The 15,394-nt window shown below is 41.6% G+C and overlaps 1 protein-coding gene across 4 annotated transcripts in view; it reads left to right on the top strand.

The window, feature by feature from the left end:
* The window catches only part of ACACA (acetyl-CoA carboxylase alpha), a 434,156-nt gene that overhangs the window by 281,502 nt on the left and 137,260 nt on the right, over positions 1-15,394 (top strand). For all 4 annotated transcript variants that reach the window (XM_033921833.1, XM_033921832.1, XM_033921836.1 and 1 more), the window contains 4 exons: positions 5,238-5,507; positions 6,028-6,125; positions 7,680-7,800; positions 10,089-10,199. In XM_033921833.1, coding sequence (XP_033777724.1) covers positions 5,238-5,507; positions 6,028-6,125; positions 7,680-7,800; positions 10,089-10,199 — 600 coding nt within the window. The remainder of the gene's footprint in view (positions 1-5,237; positions 5,508-6,027; positions 6,126-7,679; positions 7,801-10,088; positions 10,200-15,394) is intronic.

Genomic DNA, 15,394 nt, shown 5'->3' with positions numbered 1-15,394 from the left:
AGGTACATTAGATAGATTGTGAGGCCAGTGGGACAGACCGGGAAAAATAAACTTCTGAGCTCTCCTGGAAAAATAAATAAAAAAGGTCAACAAACATTATGCAGTGAGATAATCAGGCTCCAGTCTGAATATTAGCTGGTGTCTGGTTGGCTTCCAGGTCAGTAGACATACCCAGTTATTCAGTGCCACTTACTGCCACAGGCTAAATATCAGGCTTATACATTATAAAATAGGTTGATTTTTCATGTAAGCATAAATATCTGGGTGTGGAGATCTGTAAATCCTCAGTAAGTGTAAATCTTAAGACCTGCAAAGTATGTGTGATTTCTGCTGTTTATGCTAGTATCTTCTAGAGACATCCACAGTTGGCTATGGGGCTCATTTTCAAAAAAGATACACATTCAAAAGACAGCATAAACCTGCACTTGGACTTCTTACTAGTAAAAACATCCAAGTGACTATTTTCAAAACTGACTTTCTAGACGTCTTTCTGGTTGTTTTGTCTCCAGGGCATCTAAATCTCAAGGGGGGGGGGTGTTAGAGGTATGCTTAGGGCAGGCTTAGGACTTGGACATTCTGCAGGGATAATCACGTTTAACAAAATATCCAGGGCACCATTTAGACATCTGGGGCTAGGCCTGTTTTAAGAATGAATAAAGGTCAAAAAGGTGCCCAAACTGACCAGAAAGACCACTGGAGGGATTAAGGCAAGATTCCCCTTCCCTGCTCCCCCAGTGGTCATCAACCCCCTCCCACCACCCAAAGATGTGAAAGAAACTGTACATTCCACCCTGTATTCCAGCTTCAAATGGCCATACAGATGCAGATCAGAGGGGCACTCTTAAGGGCTACTGAAGTGAACATCACATCAAAAAGTCCCAGGTACACATGTCACTATAACCTGCTCATGTTGAGCCCCCAAAATGTAAGGATGGGATGGGGGTTAGGTTGAAGCGCCCTTACAAATGCCAGGTCCCGGGTTCAATTCTTTCACAGAGGTTTCATTAGGAAGTAGAATCAAATGACAAGCACAGCCAGAAGTGATTGCATAAAGAATATAATATAGAAATGCAGAAAAGCAAGATTCATAAAAGATTACAATTAAGGAATAAGTTTTACAAATACAGACTGCTTCTGTGCTCTTGTGAATGAGAGAGAAAAACAGCTTCCTGAATAGGTGTTGTGAAGACAAAGAAAGAGAGAGAGAGAAAGGGGGGTGGGGAGGGTGATGTTCCTTCAGATTCCAGAGAGAGAGAGAGAGAGAGAGATTGAGAGAGAGGTGTTGCAGAGAGGAAGCTTTTATAGGTTGGAATAAATAGAAACTATTGTATTTCCCAGTATCTTTCTGTTTATAATTTGTAAACTGTTTGAAACAATAGTTAGTTTAATTGATAAGGAAGGTGTGACACTTGCAGACATGGTAGATGGGATTAGTCTCTGGCTTCTTTGTCCCATTCAAGCAGCCTATCTTCTTGATAAACAATCCAGTCTGGTTAGATGCTTAATGTATTTGAATTCCGTGCATCAACATTCCAGAGTCAGATTGATATAATGTCCCATAGGCCTTTGCTGATGTTGGTTAAGTCAACTAAAAATGTTCACTGCTAGCAATACTAGGCTGACAATGAGCCCTCCAAAATCCACCCAAAACTTGCTGTACGTACATAAAGATGACACCGGCAGGCATAAGGGCTATAATGGTGTACAGGTAGGTATAGTGAGTTTTGGAGGGCTCACCATACAATATGAGCAGGTTATAGTGACTTGTATCTGGGCCTTTTTAATGTGACATTCACTGCAGTCCCCCTAGAGTTCTCCTCTGCTGTATGTGGCCAGTTTGCTAAGAATGCTGTCTACTTGGACGTCCTAATTGCTTGTTTTTGTTCGTTTTTCATTCATATTCCAAAATGACCAAAAATGATAGAAGCACTAAGGGCCAAAACATCTAGTTAGTTCATTTAAAAAAAGATAGACATCTTGTGGTTTTGAAAATGGACATTTTCTTTACTGGATTTCTTGATGTCTTTCCCAAAAGATTCAAACTCAGACTTAGATGTCCTATTGAAAATTCCCCTCCATGTTTCTTTATAAACTATTGCCTAAAAAGGTGCCTACTTGCCTTTGTTAACTAGACACTAGAGAGTTGTGCGGGGACAGAAATCCCACCCGTCCCCGTCAAAGTCCCTCCCGTCCCTGTGAGGAATCCCTCCATCCCCACCCGTCCCTATGAGAATCCCCTCTGTCCCCACCCGTCCCCGCGAGGAATCCCCTCCGTCCCCTATAAACTTCAGAAATAGTTATTTCATTTAATTATGCTACTGAATTAAAGGCTCTGGTAGAAACCCATTTACAAATAAGCAAAGAGACTTTATTAATTTGGAAATATTAATTGGGAAGAATACATACTTTGTAAACAGGTTTCTACCAGAGCCTCTAATGTTTATAAATTTTTATCAACATAACTAATATACTACTTTATTCTGAAGCAATAAAAAAAAGAAATATAATTTTTTTCCTACCTTTGTTGCCTGGTTTCTGCTTTCCTCATGTTCTCATTCAATTCCTTCCATCCACTATCTCTCTTCTCTCTGCATCTTCCATTTGCTCTATTACTGTGCCTCTTCCTTTCTCCCCCCTTCCAAATTGGTCTGGCACCCATCTTCTTCCCTCCGCTCCCCCCATAGTCTGGCATCTCTGTCTTCTTCCCTGCCAGCGTCTTCTCCCCACTCTCTCTTCCCCATTTCCCTTCAGAGTCTTCTCCCCACTCTCTCTTCCCTATTTCCCTTGAGCGTCTTCTCCCCACTCTCTCTTCCTCATTTCCCTTCAGCATCTTCTCCCCACTCTCTCTTCCCCATTTCCTTTCAGCGTCCTCCCCCCATCTTCCCGATGTCCTGTCAGCGTCCTTCTCCTCCCTCTGTCTTCCCCATGTGCTTTCAGTATCCTTACCCCCCTCTGTCTTCCCCATGTCCTTTCAGTGTCCTTCTCCCCACTCTCTCTTCCCCATTTCCTGTCAGTGACCTTCTCCTCCCTCTGTCTTCCTCATGTGCTTTCAGTGTCCTTCTACCCCTCTGTCTTCCCCATGTCCATTCAGCGTCCTTCTCCCCCCCGTCTTCCCCATGTCCTTTCAGCATCCTTCTCCCCCCTCTGTCTACCCCATGTCCTTTCAGCGTCCTTCTCCCCCCTCAGTTTTACCCATTTCCCTTAAGCATCTTTTCCTCTCCACTCCACCTTTCCTCCCTGCCCCTTACCTTCGTGGCGCTTCCCTGCCCGACCGACAACAGAACACGCCCGGTCTGACAAACCTCCCTGCCCTGAATCCAGCTGCTGTAAGAAGGTAATTTAGATTCGTGACTAAAGGGCAGGGAGTTTTGTCGGACCGGGCCTGTTGTCGGTCAGGGGAAAGCACCACGAAGGTAAGGGGATCTGGCCGGCTCTGCACCCTCCCCTAAGGCTGCCCTGGGGTGGACCGCCCCCTCCCGCCCCCCCTTGGTACGCCACTGCCTTGAATTTATCCTACCTGCCCTGCCGCAGCACACAGCCGACCGGAAGTCTTCCCGATGTCAGCACTGACGTCGGAGGGAGGGAGGGCTTTGCTTACGCCCTCCCTCCGACGTCAGCACTAACATCGTGGAAGACTTCTGGGTCGGCTGTGTGCTGCGGCAGAGCAGGTAGGGAAAAGAAGACGAGCCTCGCGGCTCGAGTGCATCCAACCCCGCAGGAACCCCGCAATCCTAGGGGGTGTCCCCATGGGATTCCCATGACCCAAAGGGGGAACCCGTGGGTCCCGCGGGATTCCCGTCGTCCCCGTTCCTGTGCAGCTCTCTACTAGACAACCCTTAAAATGATCCTTATAGTATGTGCGTGTATTTTTAAAATCTACTTCCTGATAAATTTTTACTGTTTACATTAGCAGGTGCCAGGCTAGGTGTGCCAGACAAGTCAGCTTTACCAGTTCATCTGTTGACTGGTGGCACCCATTCTCTACCAACCAATGCCCGTCATTCCTGATTTGTACTTTCCCTGCTGTGCCATTCTTGTATCCTTACACATCAGTTGTGCCTCTATTCTAAAAATGGCTGCTCCCAGAGGCTCATGGGACTTTTCTCGGGAGTGCCTCAGAAGAAGCTTAAAGGGGAAATGTAAATATTTCAGTGTAGATGTGTTATTAGTGTAGTTTAAAGTGTGCAGAGGGTACATCCTTCTTTTGTATGCTGAGTCCTACAGCACAATGTGATTGTATTTAACACTTGATGTGACAATTTTTGCAAATCAGCTCAGACCAATTTGCACAGAATTACGAAAATCTTAACAATATCAATACCGATACAAGAATAAAAACAAAAGCGCTACTGAAATGCCTGGGCTAAATTGTCAGATCTTAACTTCTTTCTGAAGTGATAGATAATTCATTTCAGAATTTCAATCAGCCCCAGCAACCTAATTAAAGGCAGCCTATCTCATGGACACTGACTTGACCTCTTGAAGCCCAGAAATGTGCAGTAATGCTTGCTATGATGACTGAAGTGTCATAACAGGATTACACAGGATCAATCAGTCAAATATTTAGGAGTACTAAAGCCTAATGATTTGAAAATCCAGCATCAAATTTTAAAGAGTGACCTAAATGCCACTGGGAGCCAGTGAAAATAAATGAACAGAGGAGTAACATGATAGTGGTCACTCTTTCCAAGAGTAAGATGGGCCGTTGCATTTTGCATTACTTATAAATGCCTTAATTCTTTTGTGGGAAGAACCTGATGTAAAACGTTACAGAAGTCAATCGTACTTATGAGAATGGATTTGCACAGTCAAATCTTTCCTGCTGTTGAAAGGCCTGATGTAACAAAACGTGTATGTGAAAGAAATAAGAATGTACTGTGGCTGAAATCTGACTTTGCATACTTAAAGCTGAAGCCAAACAGACTCTTACATTACATGCTTATTCCCAAGAGAAGAGCTGAATGTCTTCCACAAAAATTGAAATCTCAAGTAGTCTTCCAAATCTACTAAACCACAGCAATTTGGACTGATCAGGGTTGAGTTTCAGCCCGTTATCATTAAGCCAAGTTGACATTTCTGCCAAACAGACACTGAAACTATCAGCTTCGGATTCTTGATCAACACATACTGGAGTTATGTTCTTTTCTGTAGCTGTATAGGCAGAGGTTTAAATTGATTAGAGCATTCAGTATTTAATCTCTGGTGTGTTTTTTTTTTTTTTTTTAAATCTTGTTCAGATAGGAATGGTGGCTTGGAAAATGACTCTTAAGACTCCCGAGTACCCCAATGGCCGTGACATTATTATTATTAGCAATGACATCACGTATCGGATTGGCTCCTTTGGGCCTCAAGAAGACCTGCTGTACTTGAGGGCCTCCGAACTCTCCCGCTCCCTGGGAATCCCTCGCATCTATGTGGCAGCCAACAGTGGAGCACGAATCGGACTGGCTGAGGAAATTCGGCACATGTTTCATGTTGCGTGGGAGGATCCCTCTGATCCATACAAAGTAAGGAGACTGGCCTAGTGCCAAAGGGCAGACTTTTACTGGGAAACAAAAGTGAAGCCCAGGGGAGTGGGGCATAAGTACTAGAAATTCCAGTGTCTGGTCTTGGTTTTATGCAACCAGTTTTCTGTAATGATTTTCAAAGGGCTGATTGATATTCAGCTGCTGTGGTAGCAGCAGCAATCAGAATTAGGCCTCAATATTCAATGTCTTGTCTGGACACTGGCACCGAATATGCATGAAAGAAATTTGCATATAATGGAGGCAGTGTATGCAAATTAAGTTTATGCATATTCATTGTGGTTATCCTGAAAACCTGACTGGCCAGGGGGTACTCCAGAACTGAGTTGCGAAACATTGGTCTGGACCACCAGAGCCAGCAAAGGTAAGCCTGTGAGGGTGGGGGCCTGTTCACAATAAAGAATATCGGATCTATTGGCGCAGCTTGCTGTTTTATTGGATGTTTTTGTGAGCTGACTAAACATCTCTGTGCTCATGTCAAAATTTGTGATTTTTTTTTCAGGGATATAAGTACTTGTATTTGACTCCTCAAGATTATAAGAAGGTCAGTGCTCTGAACTCAGTCCATTGTGAGCATGTGGAAGATGGAGGAGAATCCAGGTAAATCTTGGACAGTACTGATCATTGGAGGTAGTTTAGGATGCTTGTTGCAGGTTTCTGGGTCTCAGTGCATCTTGTCAGGTAGAACCCGATGTTTCAGCCACCATACTGTGGCTTTCTTCAGGATATGCTCGGGGTAGTTTAGGATGTTTCTTTATATATTTTTCAGTAACATCACTTATGCCACTGCAAACCTCGCTTGGTCTTTGCCTTTATCCCCAGTCCCTCATTACTAAGCACTAGTGCTGCCCGATTCGCAATTCGAATCGATTCACTGATTAACTTTGGGTGAATCGATTCAAATCGATTTAAAACAAAAAAAAAAATCGGCCACCCGATTTGGTAACTGACCCTCCCCCCTCCCCCGCCGCTGTTGCTCCTGCTTTAGAGGGCAATGGGGGAAGGGTCAGTTGGGAAGTGCTGGTGTCCGGCTTCTCCCCTGGCCTCCCGCGCATCCATTTACCTAATTTCAGCAGGAAGCAGCCTGCAAAGAGGATTGCCGGTGCTAGCGTTTTTTGCAAGCTGCCATAGGCCTTCAGAGCTGTCTTACCTCTGCCGCGGTCCTGCCCCTCCTCTGACGTCAGAGGCAGGATCGTGGTAGAGGAAACAGCTCTGAAGGCCTGCAAAGATCGCCAGCAATCCTCTCTGCAGGCTGCTCCCTGCTGAAATTAGATAAATGGATGCTCGGGAGGTCATGGGGAACACGCAGGCCTTCCTGGGGGGGAGGGGGGGTTGTGTGGTTCCTAAAACTAAAGACAGGTTTGACTTTAAGAACAACCACAGTTCTGAAAAGTAGCCTGCCTCTCTCACAAGTTATATGCAGACGGACATCTTGAATTTTTATTGTGGGTATCCTGAGAAGCAAGACTTTGAGTCCTGATCTGAATTTTGGAGCACTGCATACTCCTTTTTTGGATCCTTTCAGCCATCCAGCTGAAAACATATTTTAAGGGGGTCATAAGGTGTGGTGATGGCTATGGCAATTCTCCAGGGCTTAATATTGAGATCAGGTGCATGGCCTGATCTTAGGTTTAGGAAGGAGAGGCCTATGCCCAATGTTGGAGAGCACAAAAGTTAGCTCTGCCCCCCACTCACAACCCCACTTACCTGAGTTGGGGGAGGAGGTCCCAAAGCCTGGCAGTTGGCGGAGCTTTTCATGGGCTCCCCACCCCTGTGCATGCTTGGTTTTCATGCATGAGCACAGACAGGCTTCCCTTACACATGCTCAGTTTCATAAAAACCTAGTGTGTGCAATGGGAAGAAGGGAGGTGTTACAGCAGTGGCCTAGGAAAGCACCGTCAGCAGCCAAGCTTTGGGTGGACAGCGCCTCAAGTTTTTTTTTTTTTTTTTGGGGGGGGGCTGAACCCAAATTGGGGGGCCTAAGTCCCTAGGGTCTCCCTATGACTATGCCACTGATTGAATTTGCTTTTATTCCCCTACTATAAATGTGACATCTATACTCCTTACTGCCCTCACTTCCCACTAGATAAGCATGGAAGCTAATCTGATACATCATTTCTTGGACATGAATGACTAAAATGTATTTTTCCCCAGGTATAAAATAACAGATATTATTGGAAAAGAAGAAGGAATTGGTGTGGAGAACCTCAGAGGATCTGGAATGATTGCTGGAGAATCATCATTGGCTTACGATGAGATTATCACCATTAACCTGGTAATTCTCACCCTGTTGCCTTCTCTTAATGCAACATATTTTACTTTAAATCTTTATTAGCCAAGTCAGTGGTTCTCAACCCAGCCAGTCGGGTTTTCAAGATATCCCTAAAGAATATGCATGAGAGAGATTTGCATATAATAGAAGTGACAGGTATGCAAATCTCTCTCATGCATATTCTTTAGAGATATCTTGAAAACCCGACTGGCTGGGGGACCCCCAGGACAGGGTTGAAAACCACTGAACTAAGTATAAACAATTCCAACAAAACATGCCAAGAAAAAAGTAAATGAGGATTCCAGTAACATTAATCCCTCTATAACTCCCTCCCCCCAAATAGTACTACAGAACAATCATAAAGAAAAAATAAACAAGCTATAAAAATAAAATAGAACATAAACAATTCAATATACTGTATCAACCTCCAAGTAGACCTTCCTCCCCTTACTAACAAAATAGACTCAGCAAAACTTCCATAAGAGAGGTAGCAAAAAGGCTATGTCTGAACCCCGTATGACCCCTTATGAGAAGAAATGCACTCCCTTCACAAAGTAAGAGAGGAGGAAAACCACAACCACAGCCATACACACCAAGCATTCATATGGTGAAGATCCCCCTCTAGAACTGCACAGTCCAATCCCAAACTTAAAAAGAGTTAAGTACTAAGCTCCTGGCCCTAGGTGCTAAAGATTGAATATAAGAATTTCAAATTTGCAAAAATAGTTGTTTCCATTTGTAATTAAGATGGGATTGTCTTTGTTCTAGACAAGTGGTCTCAAACTCGCGGCCCTGGGGCCACATGCGGCCCGCCAGGTCCTATTTTGAGGCCCTCGGTATGTTTATCATAATCACCAAAGTAAAATAAAACAGTTTCTTCATCATATATCTCTTTAGTAATAAATTACAATATTATTATTAAAACTTAGCCAAAAGGAAAGATTTATAAACTATAAAGAGTTTTTTACCTCATGCAAAATTGTCATTTCTTTCATAAGACATTAACTATTTTTTCTGAGGCCCTTCAAGTACCTACAAATCCAAAATGTGGCCCTGCAAAGGGTTGGAGTTTGAGACCACTGTTCTAGACCCATCAAGTCATGGAGGCAATTCTGTCAGGCCCAAAAGGAGGGAGTGGTTGATTGCATTCAAACACTAAGGATTATTTTTTTACCTAGGACTGCGGCTTTCCTAATCAACAACCTGTGTCTCCTGGCAGGTATAGGAAAAGATTCATATTTATCCAGAAGAAGACCCAGGGGAGAGAGTGGCCAAATAGGCATTCTAAATATCGTTGAATAGCTCTCCAGAATGCTTTTATTTTTGGACAAAACCAAAAAGCATGATAAAACGAGTTGGTGCCCTGTTGAAATTTAGGACAAACTGGAGTATCTAAGTCCATCGGCCTTATAAACCTATTCTTATGTAAAATAAGCACAATGCACCACTCTGTATTGACATTCTCTAAGTTCTGCACTTAATGCAACATATTTTAAAGGAAATGGAAAAAAAAAACTAATCAAAATACTAGATGACAATCTTCGTAGTGTCTCTAGGGAGGGGTTTGGGCACTGAGGAGCCATGTAAATATACTGTACTCGCCAGTCTTTTCAGTAAAAGCTTGGTTGTATGATTAGAAGGTGATGAATTAACTTATTTATAAAATAGATTGGGAACCTCAGAGTAGTCCTTTTGCCTGAAAGGAATGACAACATTTATTGGGGGTTTTTGTGTGTCTTCTGCGAGTTCTTGTTAGCAGATGGCGATAAGAAAGTGTTCATACTGAAGTGCCCAATATTCTTGGACCAGGTATTGAATACAGCTGGGCTTTAGGCTGTATTCTTGAGCATTTTTGCAAGCCACTAGGCACTTAAAGAAGCTTTTCTAGCATGGAAGCTCGATTGAGAAATATACAAAAACAGTAAAAATACAGGAAAGAGATGTAGGAAGAAAATATTAAAGCACAAGAAGGGTAACCTTGTTTAGTTGGATTAAGTGGGTGGAAAAGGGATTGGAACCTATAAATGTTCTATCTCTGCATTTCTAAGCTTTTACCTGTACCCTGCATTTGAAGTTAGCAGGTACAGTATTTGTTATTGGAATATCAATACTTTGAGTATTTATTGGCTGTGTTTGCATGCTTTGCATATTTTAATAATCCTGAAAAACAGTCCTGTTGGTGGATCTCCAGGCCCTGAAGTTGTGTAAACAAGCAGTTGTGTTGTCACTTATGCTTCCTGCACAGACACAGAGATAGTCATGTGTGAAACAGATCTTCTTTCTGTCTTCAGGTTACCTGCCGGGCTATTGGCATTGGGGCTTACCTGGTTAGACTGGGTCAAAGGACCATCCAAGTGGAGAACTCCCATATCATCCTGACTGGAGCTGGGGCCCTCAACAAGGTAAATAATATCCCTTTCCCTGACTTGCTGTTGCTTAGAGCTAGACATCATTGTAAGACAAAATGACTTTAGAGGAGAAGGAGGGATGCTGTCTTCTTTGGAAGTGTTGCAAACATGAAATTATTGTTTTTTTTTTTAATTATTAATATATTTGAGTGGCTATAATCAAACAAAAAACTTCTTAGAACCAAATAATAAATAAACAATATTTCTAAGCATCAGCAACAAATTAATCCAGGTACTTTTCAGGTTCGTGAATTGATCTGTTGTAACAAAAGGAAAGAAAATTATCAGGTAAGAACTACAATATACACTCAACTATAAGTCAAGAAATTTATGGTTAAACCCCCCCCCTCTAAAACCTTCAGAGTCAACTAATACATGTGACCCACTAACGATCTAATGTATCCCTCCCTTCCCACCAACACCTCATGACAGCCAGCAATCCTCTCTCTCCTTCCCCTCCCTCCAATGCCTCATTAAAGCCAGCAGTCCTCTCTCTCCCTTCCTTCCCTTGTGGCAGACAGCAATCTTGTCTCTCCCTCCCTCCATGCCGGTACCTTACTATCTTTGGCCACAAGCAACCAGCGATCTTCTGTGTCTGCTGGCCGGAACTATCTCTGTGGTGTCTGGAAGCCTGTCAGCATCCCTGCCATGGGGTGTTGGAGGGAATGGAGGGATAGAGCAGTGCTGGCCCAGGTGAGGGCTAGAGGGAGGAAGAGTCAACCTATACACAGGTTGAGGGATTTTAGACTACTTTTAGGTCTACAATTGACCCTCGAGCTATGCATTAAGTTGACTTGTAGTCCAGCATATACGGTAATTTCTCCATATAGGGCAGCAAAATTTAGGAATGTTGTCACTCTGTTTCTGTGCATTGGGCCTGCCTATGAGAGTATGTTCTGAGTCTTCTTTGTATATACTGTTACTGCTTCTGCCAAGTGTTTTTGGGACTAAGTCAAAAATAGAAAGGGAGGAAGCAAAATTCCAAAAACAAAAACGTGAACAAATAATAATAAAAAAGATAAACAAACATGTTCTCAAAAACACTGTGAATGCAGTTCAAGCAAAATCTTATAAAAAAACTTTATCACACTTTCATATATAGAAGAGTTATGCTCAGACATGGAGGAAAAAGGGGAACAAAGTCCCTAAAAAACCTCACCACCCAATTATTGAACAACTTCCTCCTTACAAATGAACTGTTCCTGTCTCTCCACTATACTCTTAAGATGTTACGAGGATAATTTTCAAAGCTATTCCTTTGGGTATAATAGTGCTTTCCCTGAGAGAATAGCTTTTTCAAAATTTCTCATGCTATTTGCAGGTAAAGGTAGATAGGCCATGCTATTTCATGTGTAAATGTACCCACTGTAGAAGGAAGTGTCCTGGGGTGGAGTTTGGAATTATGAGGGTAATTTTAAAAGCAACTTTATCATGTAGAATAGAATTTAACATACTTGGGTATATGAGCATAAACATATTCACTGTGCTTAATGCATATTTTTATGAAATATATGCCTGGACTTAAGACAAACACACTTTTCATCTCAACGATTAATTACACTGGTAAATAACAGTATTCTTTGTCCACATGAAATGATAGCTCATATTGTGCTGAAAGTTGACTTATTGGGTCTTGGAAATAAGCCCATCAATTGCAGAAATCGCAGATAAAATGCAGTTGCTGACTTTTTTGCCTGCTCAAGAGCTGAAGATTGCATGTATACGTGCAATTTAGAACCTACATAAATAATTCATGGTTTGTTTTTATTTTCCTACACTTCACATTACAGACTTCATTTCAGAGTGCATTGAATTTTGGATGCTGGTTTGTGGCCAGTCCATTTCACCTTAGAATCTTACCATTTGTATGGAATTTTATCGCTAAACCCCTGATTTTATGACCCCTGAGGCAGGCAGTTTCTTCCTCCGAAACACGGTGCCACGTAGGATCCTTTGATGCATATGATCTTCTGAGTTTCTTTGTGGGTTTTTTTTTTTATTTTTAGAAATGTTTATTGAAACTCGGGTATTGCAAAAGAAGAAAAATACAAACAATGATAAAAATTACAAGCACATTAGTTCATCAAAGTAGCAAACAAACTCAAGGAAGTATCTGTAGTAATAACTTCTGATCATTTTTAAGAAACGTTTTATAGTCAACCAACCCCAAATAACTTCAACTCCATCCCTAAGTCCTCATTCCCCAAACCAAACAAGAATCACAGAGTGGAATACAGAACTGCAAGTGAAAATCAAAGTTTCATTCAAAAGCAACATAAACCTTCATCCTCAAGGACATTTGCTGCCAAAAGGGGGCCCCAAATGCCCTCCCACTCGGACAGTGTTCTTTTCTGAAGAGCAATTAAACATTCCATGTCACACAGGTATGACATCTTTGTAATCCACATAACCAAGGATGGCACAGAGCATTGTGTCCATTGACTAGCCAAGATCAGTCTAGCAGCGTGAAAAGTTTGACGTATCAGCAGAGATTGTTTGCATGTAAGACCTGGACACTTTTTCCCAAAGAGAAAAAAAAAAACAGTAGGGTGCCATTGTATAGGGCACTCGATCAAGCAGTGCAAATGACTCCAAGTAGCCCTCTAGTATGCCCAAGCCTTAGGACAAATCCACCATAGATGTCCCATAGGCCCTTACCACATTGTTCATCCCTTTCCCCAACCTTTTTATTTTTATTGTAATCCTTGATTCCCTCTTTCCCCATGTTCTCAACTGTTTTTCTTTACATTTTGTCTTCCTTTTGTTCTTACCATATTTAATTTGGGTTTTTTTTTGTTGTTTTTTAAAATTTTTTATTGTAAACTGCTTAGATTTGCCTTCTGGTTTTATATTTATGGTATATTAAATAAATTGAACTTGAACTTGATATTAGTGCACCCCCCTCCTGCAGGTGGAAGGGACTCCCGGAAACATGTGGTATAATCTAGCTGGTGTAAGATACCATCGATACATACCATATTTATTTATATATCGCAAAGACCTCACAGTTCATTGTGGTCTACAACATAAGAAAACTGAATAGCATCAGCGATACGTTTTTGACTTTGGAATGTATTTTTATTATACAAATAAGTCTTCAAACGACATCTAAAATGCATATAACACAACGATCCCAAAATCATAGGCCCTAAATGAGCCACTTGAAAAGAAAGCAACCTTTCAACAAAAGTTACTCATGCCCTTTCTCTTAGAGTGGGGTATGCAAAAGGATTGATATTTCTAGTCAAGCGGCTAGGTTCTACAAAAACAAAATGTGCCAGTAGTTAGGAGCCTGACCTTACAATATTTTATACAGAAGGCAGCCAAACAGAATGTAAGCTTCTACCAGAATCCAGTGGAGCTTATACTAGTAAGAAGTTATATGGTCCCGTTTCCTCAAGAAAAATTAGCTATATGTCTGTGTTCTGTATAATGCGAAGACGTTTGAAGTATTTCTGTGGACAACCAAAATAAATAATAATACAGTAATCTGAGATACTCAGGACCAGAGATTGAGTCAGAACCCGGAAGGGATAATCGTCAAAATAACCACAAATGGAACAAAGTTTTCACAGCGTAGAAAACCCCTTTAAACAACAGAGTCAACCTGGTCCTACATAGATAAATTCCTATCTAATATCACACTTAATATTTTGATAGTCTAGTTGGGGCCAGAGCATACCTGCACAAGCCAACCTGGATACTGTCTTCACCTATGGCAGGGGAAAAAGCCTCATTTTATTGAAATTAAGATTCAGTTTGTAGTCAGTCATCCACTGCTCCAAAATGCTCATGGCAGTCTCAACCTGCCCAGTCTCTTGGGATATATATTCAAGCAGACTGACTAACAGTAAAAAAGTTCTATCTACAGAGAGTGATCAATACATGTATACTCTGCTCAGAGACATGAAACTCAAAAAAGAAGGCTAAAAAGCCACCTTTACAAAAAGAGTTCACCTTCCAGTCATTGCGATTTTGATATGTTAGATCACTCTCTTGAGACTCGGTGGAACAAAATGTCTAATGTTTCAATAAATAATTTCAAAAATGTCTCAACAGACTCTCTTAAATATCTTCATTTAGTTTGATTATATCAATAAATATCTTCATGTGGTTTACATTATATTACATTACATTACATTAGTGACTTCTATTCCGCTCGTACCTTGCAGTTCTAGGCGGATTACATAGAAGCTAACTGGACATTTCCAGGAAAATTACAGTTTAGGAATTAGGATTACAAAGAAGCTAACTAGACATTTCCAGAAGATTTGCAATTTAGGGGGCGGTATACATGGTTGATACTTTGGAGAGAAAAAAATTACAAGAGGGGGATGAGACTATTAGGGGGATTTACAAGGGAGGAGAAAGGACAAGGGGAAGAGTTAAGATATCTGGATAAATTTTTTGAATAGCAGAGTTTTGATTCCTTTTCGAAAGGATTTGAAGTCGCTCGTTGTTGTCAGTAGATGGAGTGGTCAAGTTTCGCTACCTGCGTCGCTAGTAGGTTGCATTTGAGCCATCTCACTATCAGTTTTTCTTAATAATGGCAAAAGATATCTATACCAAAATAGTCACAGAGTCCTCTGCAATGAGTTCAAAATGAGGTCCGAGAAGGGTATCAGACAGCTCCACAAACCAATATAGTTTGGGGAAAATAGACTCTTCATTTACCCACAGTACCTCCTCCTCCGTGTATATTCGTTTTCTATTTTACTTCTTTTTGTCTATTATTTGATTCTAAATTGTTAGTCATTTCCAATATTAGAGCATGCTATTATATATCATTGCTCATACGTATCAATTCTGAGTACTTAGCTTTCAGCTGTAAACTCGCTCCTCTGAACGCCAAACGGAGACAGAGACTGTGTCTGAATTCAAAAGGACCTGGATGGAGAGAGAAAGAAATAATGGTTACTGCGGATGGGCAGACTAGATGGGCCATTTGGCCTTTATCTGCCATCATGTTTCCATGTTTCTTAGTGCAAAATCTTCCATATACAGTGGTACCTTGGTTTACGAGCATAATTTGTTCCAGAAGCATGCTCATAATCCAAAGCACTCGTATATCAAAGCAAAGTTCCCCATAGGCCATAATATAAACTCAGATGATTTGTTCCACAACTAAGGTTTGCTATGGTGGCCCAAGGGTGGATACTTGCCTGGATGATGTCCGGGTGCCACAGCCT

Source organism: Geotrypetes seraphini, chromosome 15 (genome assembly GCF_902459505.1).
Source record: "Geotrypetes seraphini chromosome 15, aGeoSer1.1, whole genome shotgun sequence".
In the NCBI taxonomy this organism is placed as follows: domain Eukaryota; kingdom Metazoa; phylum Chordata; class Amphibia; order Gymnophiona; family Dermophiidae; genus Geotrypetes; species Geotrypetes seraphini.
The sequence above is the reverse complement of the archived record's forward strand: the minus strand, read 5'-3'. Positions and strand labels throughout refer to the sequence as shown.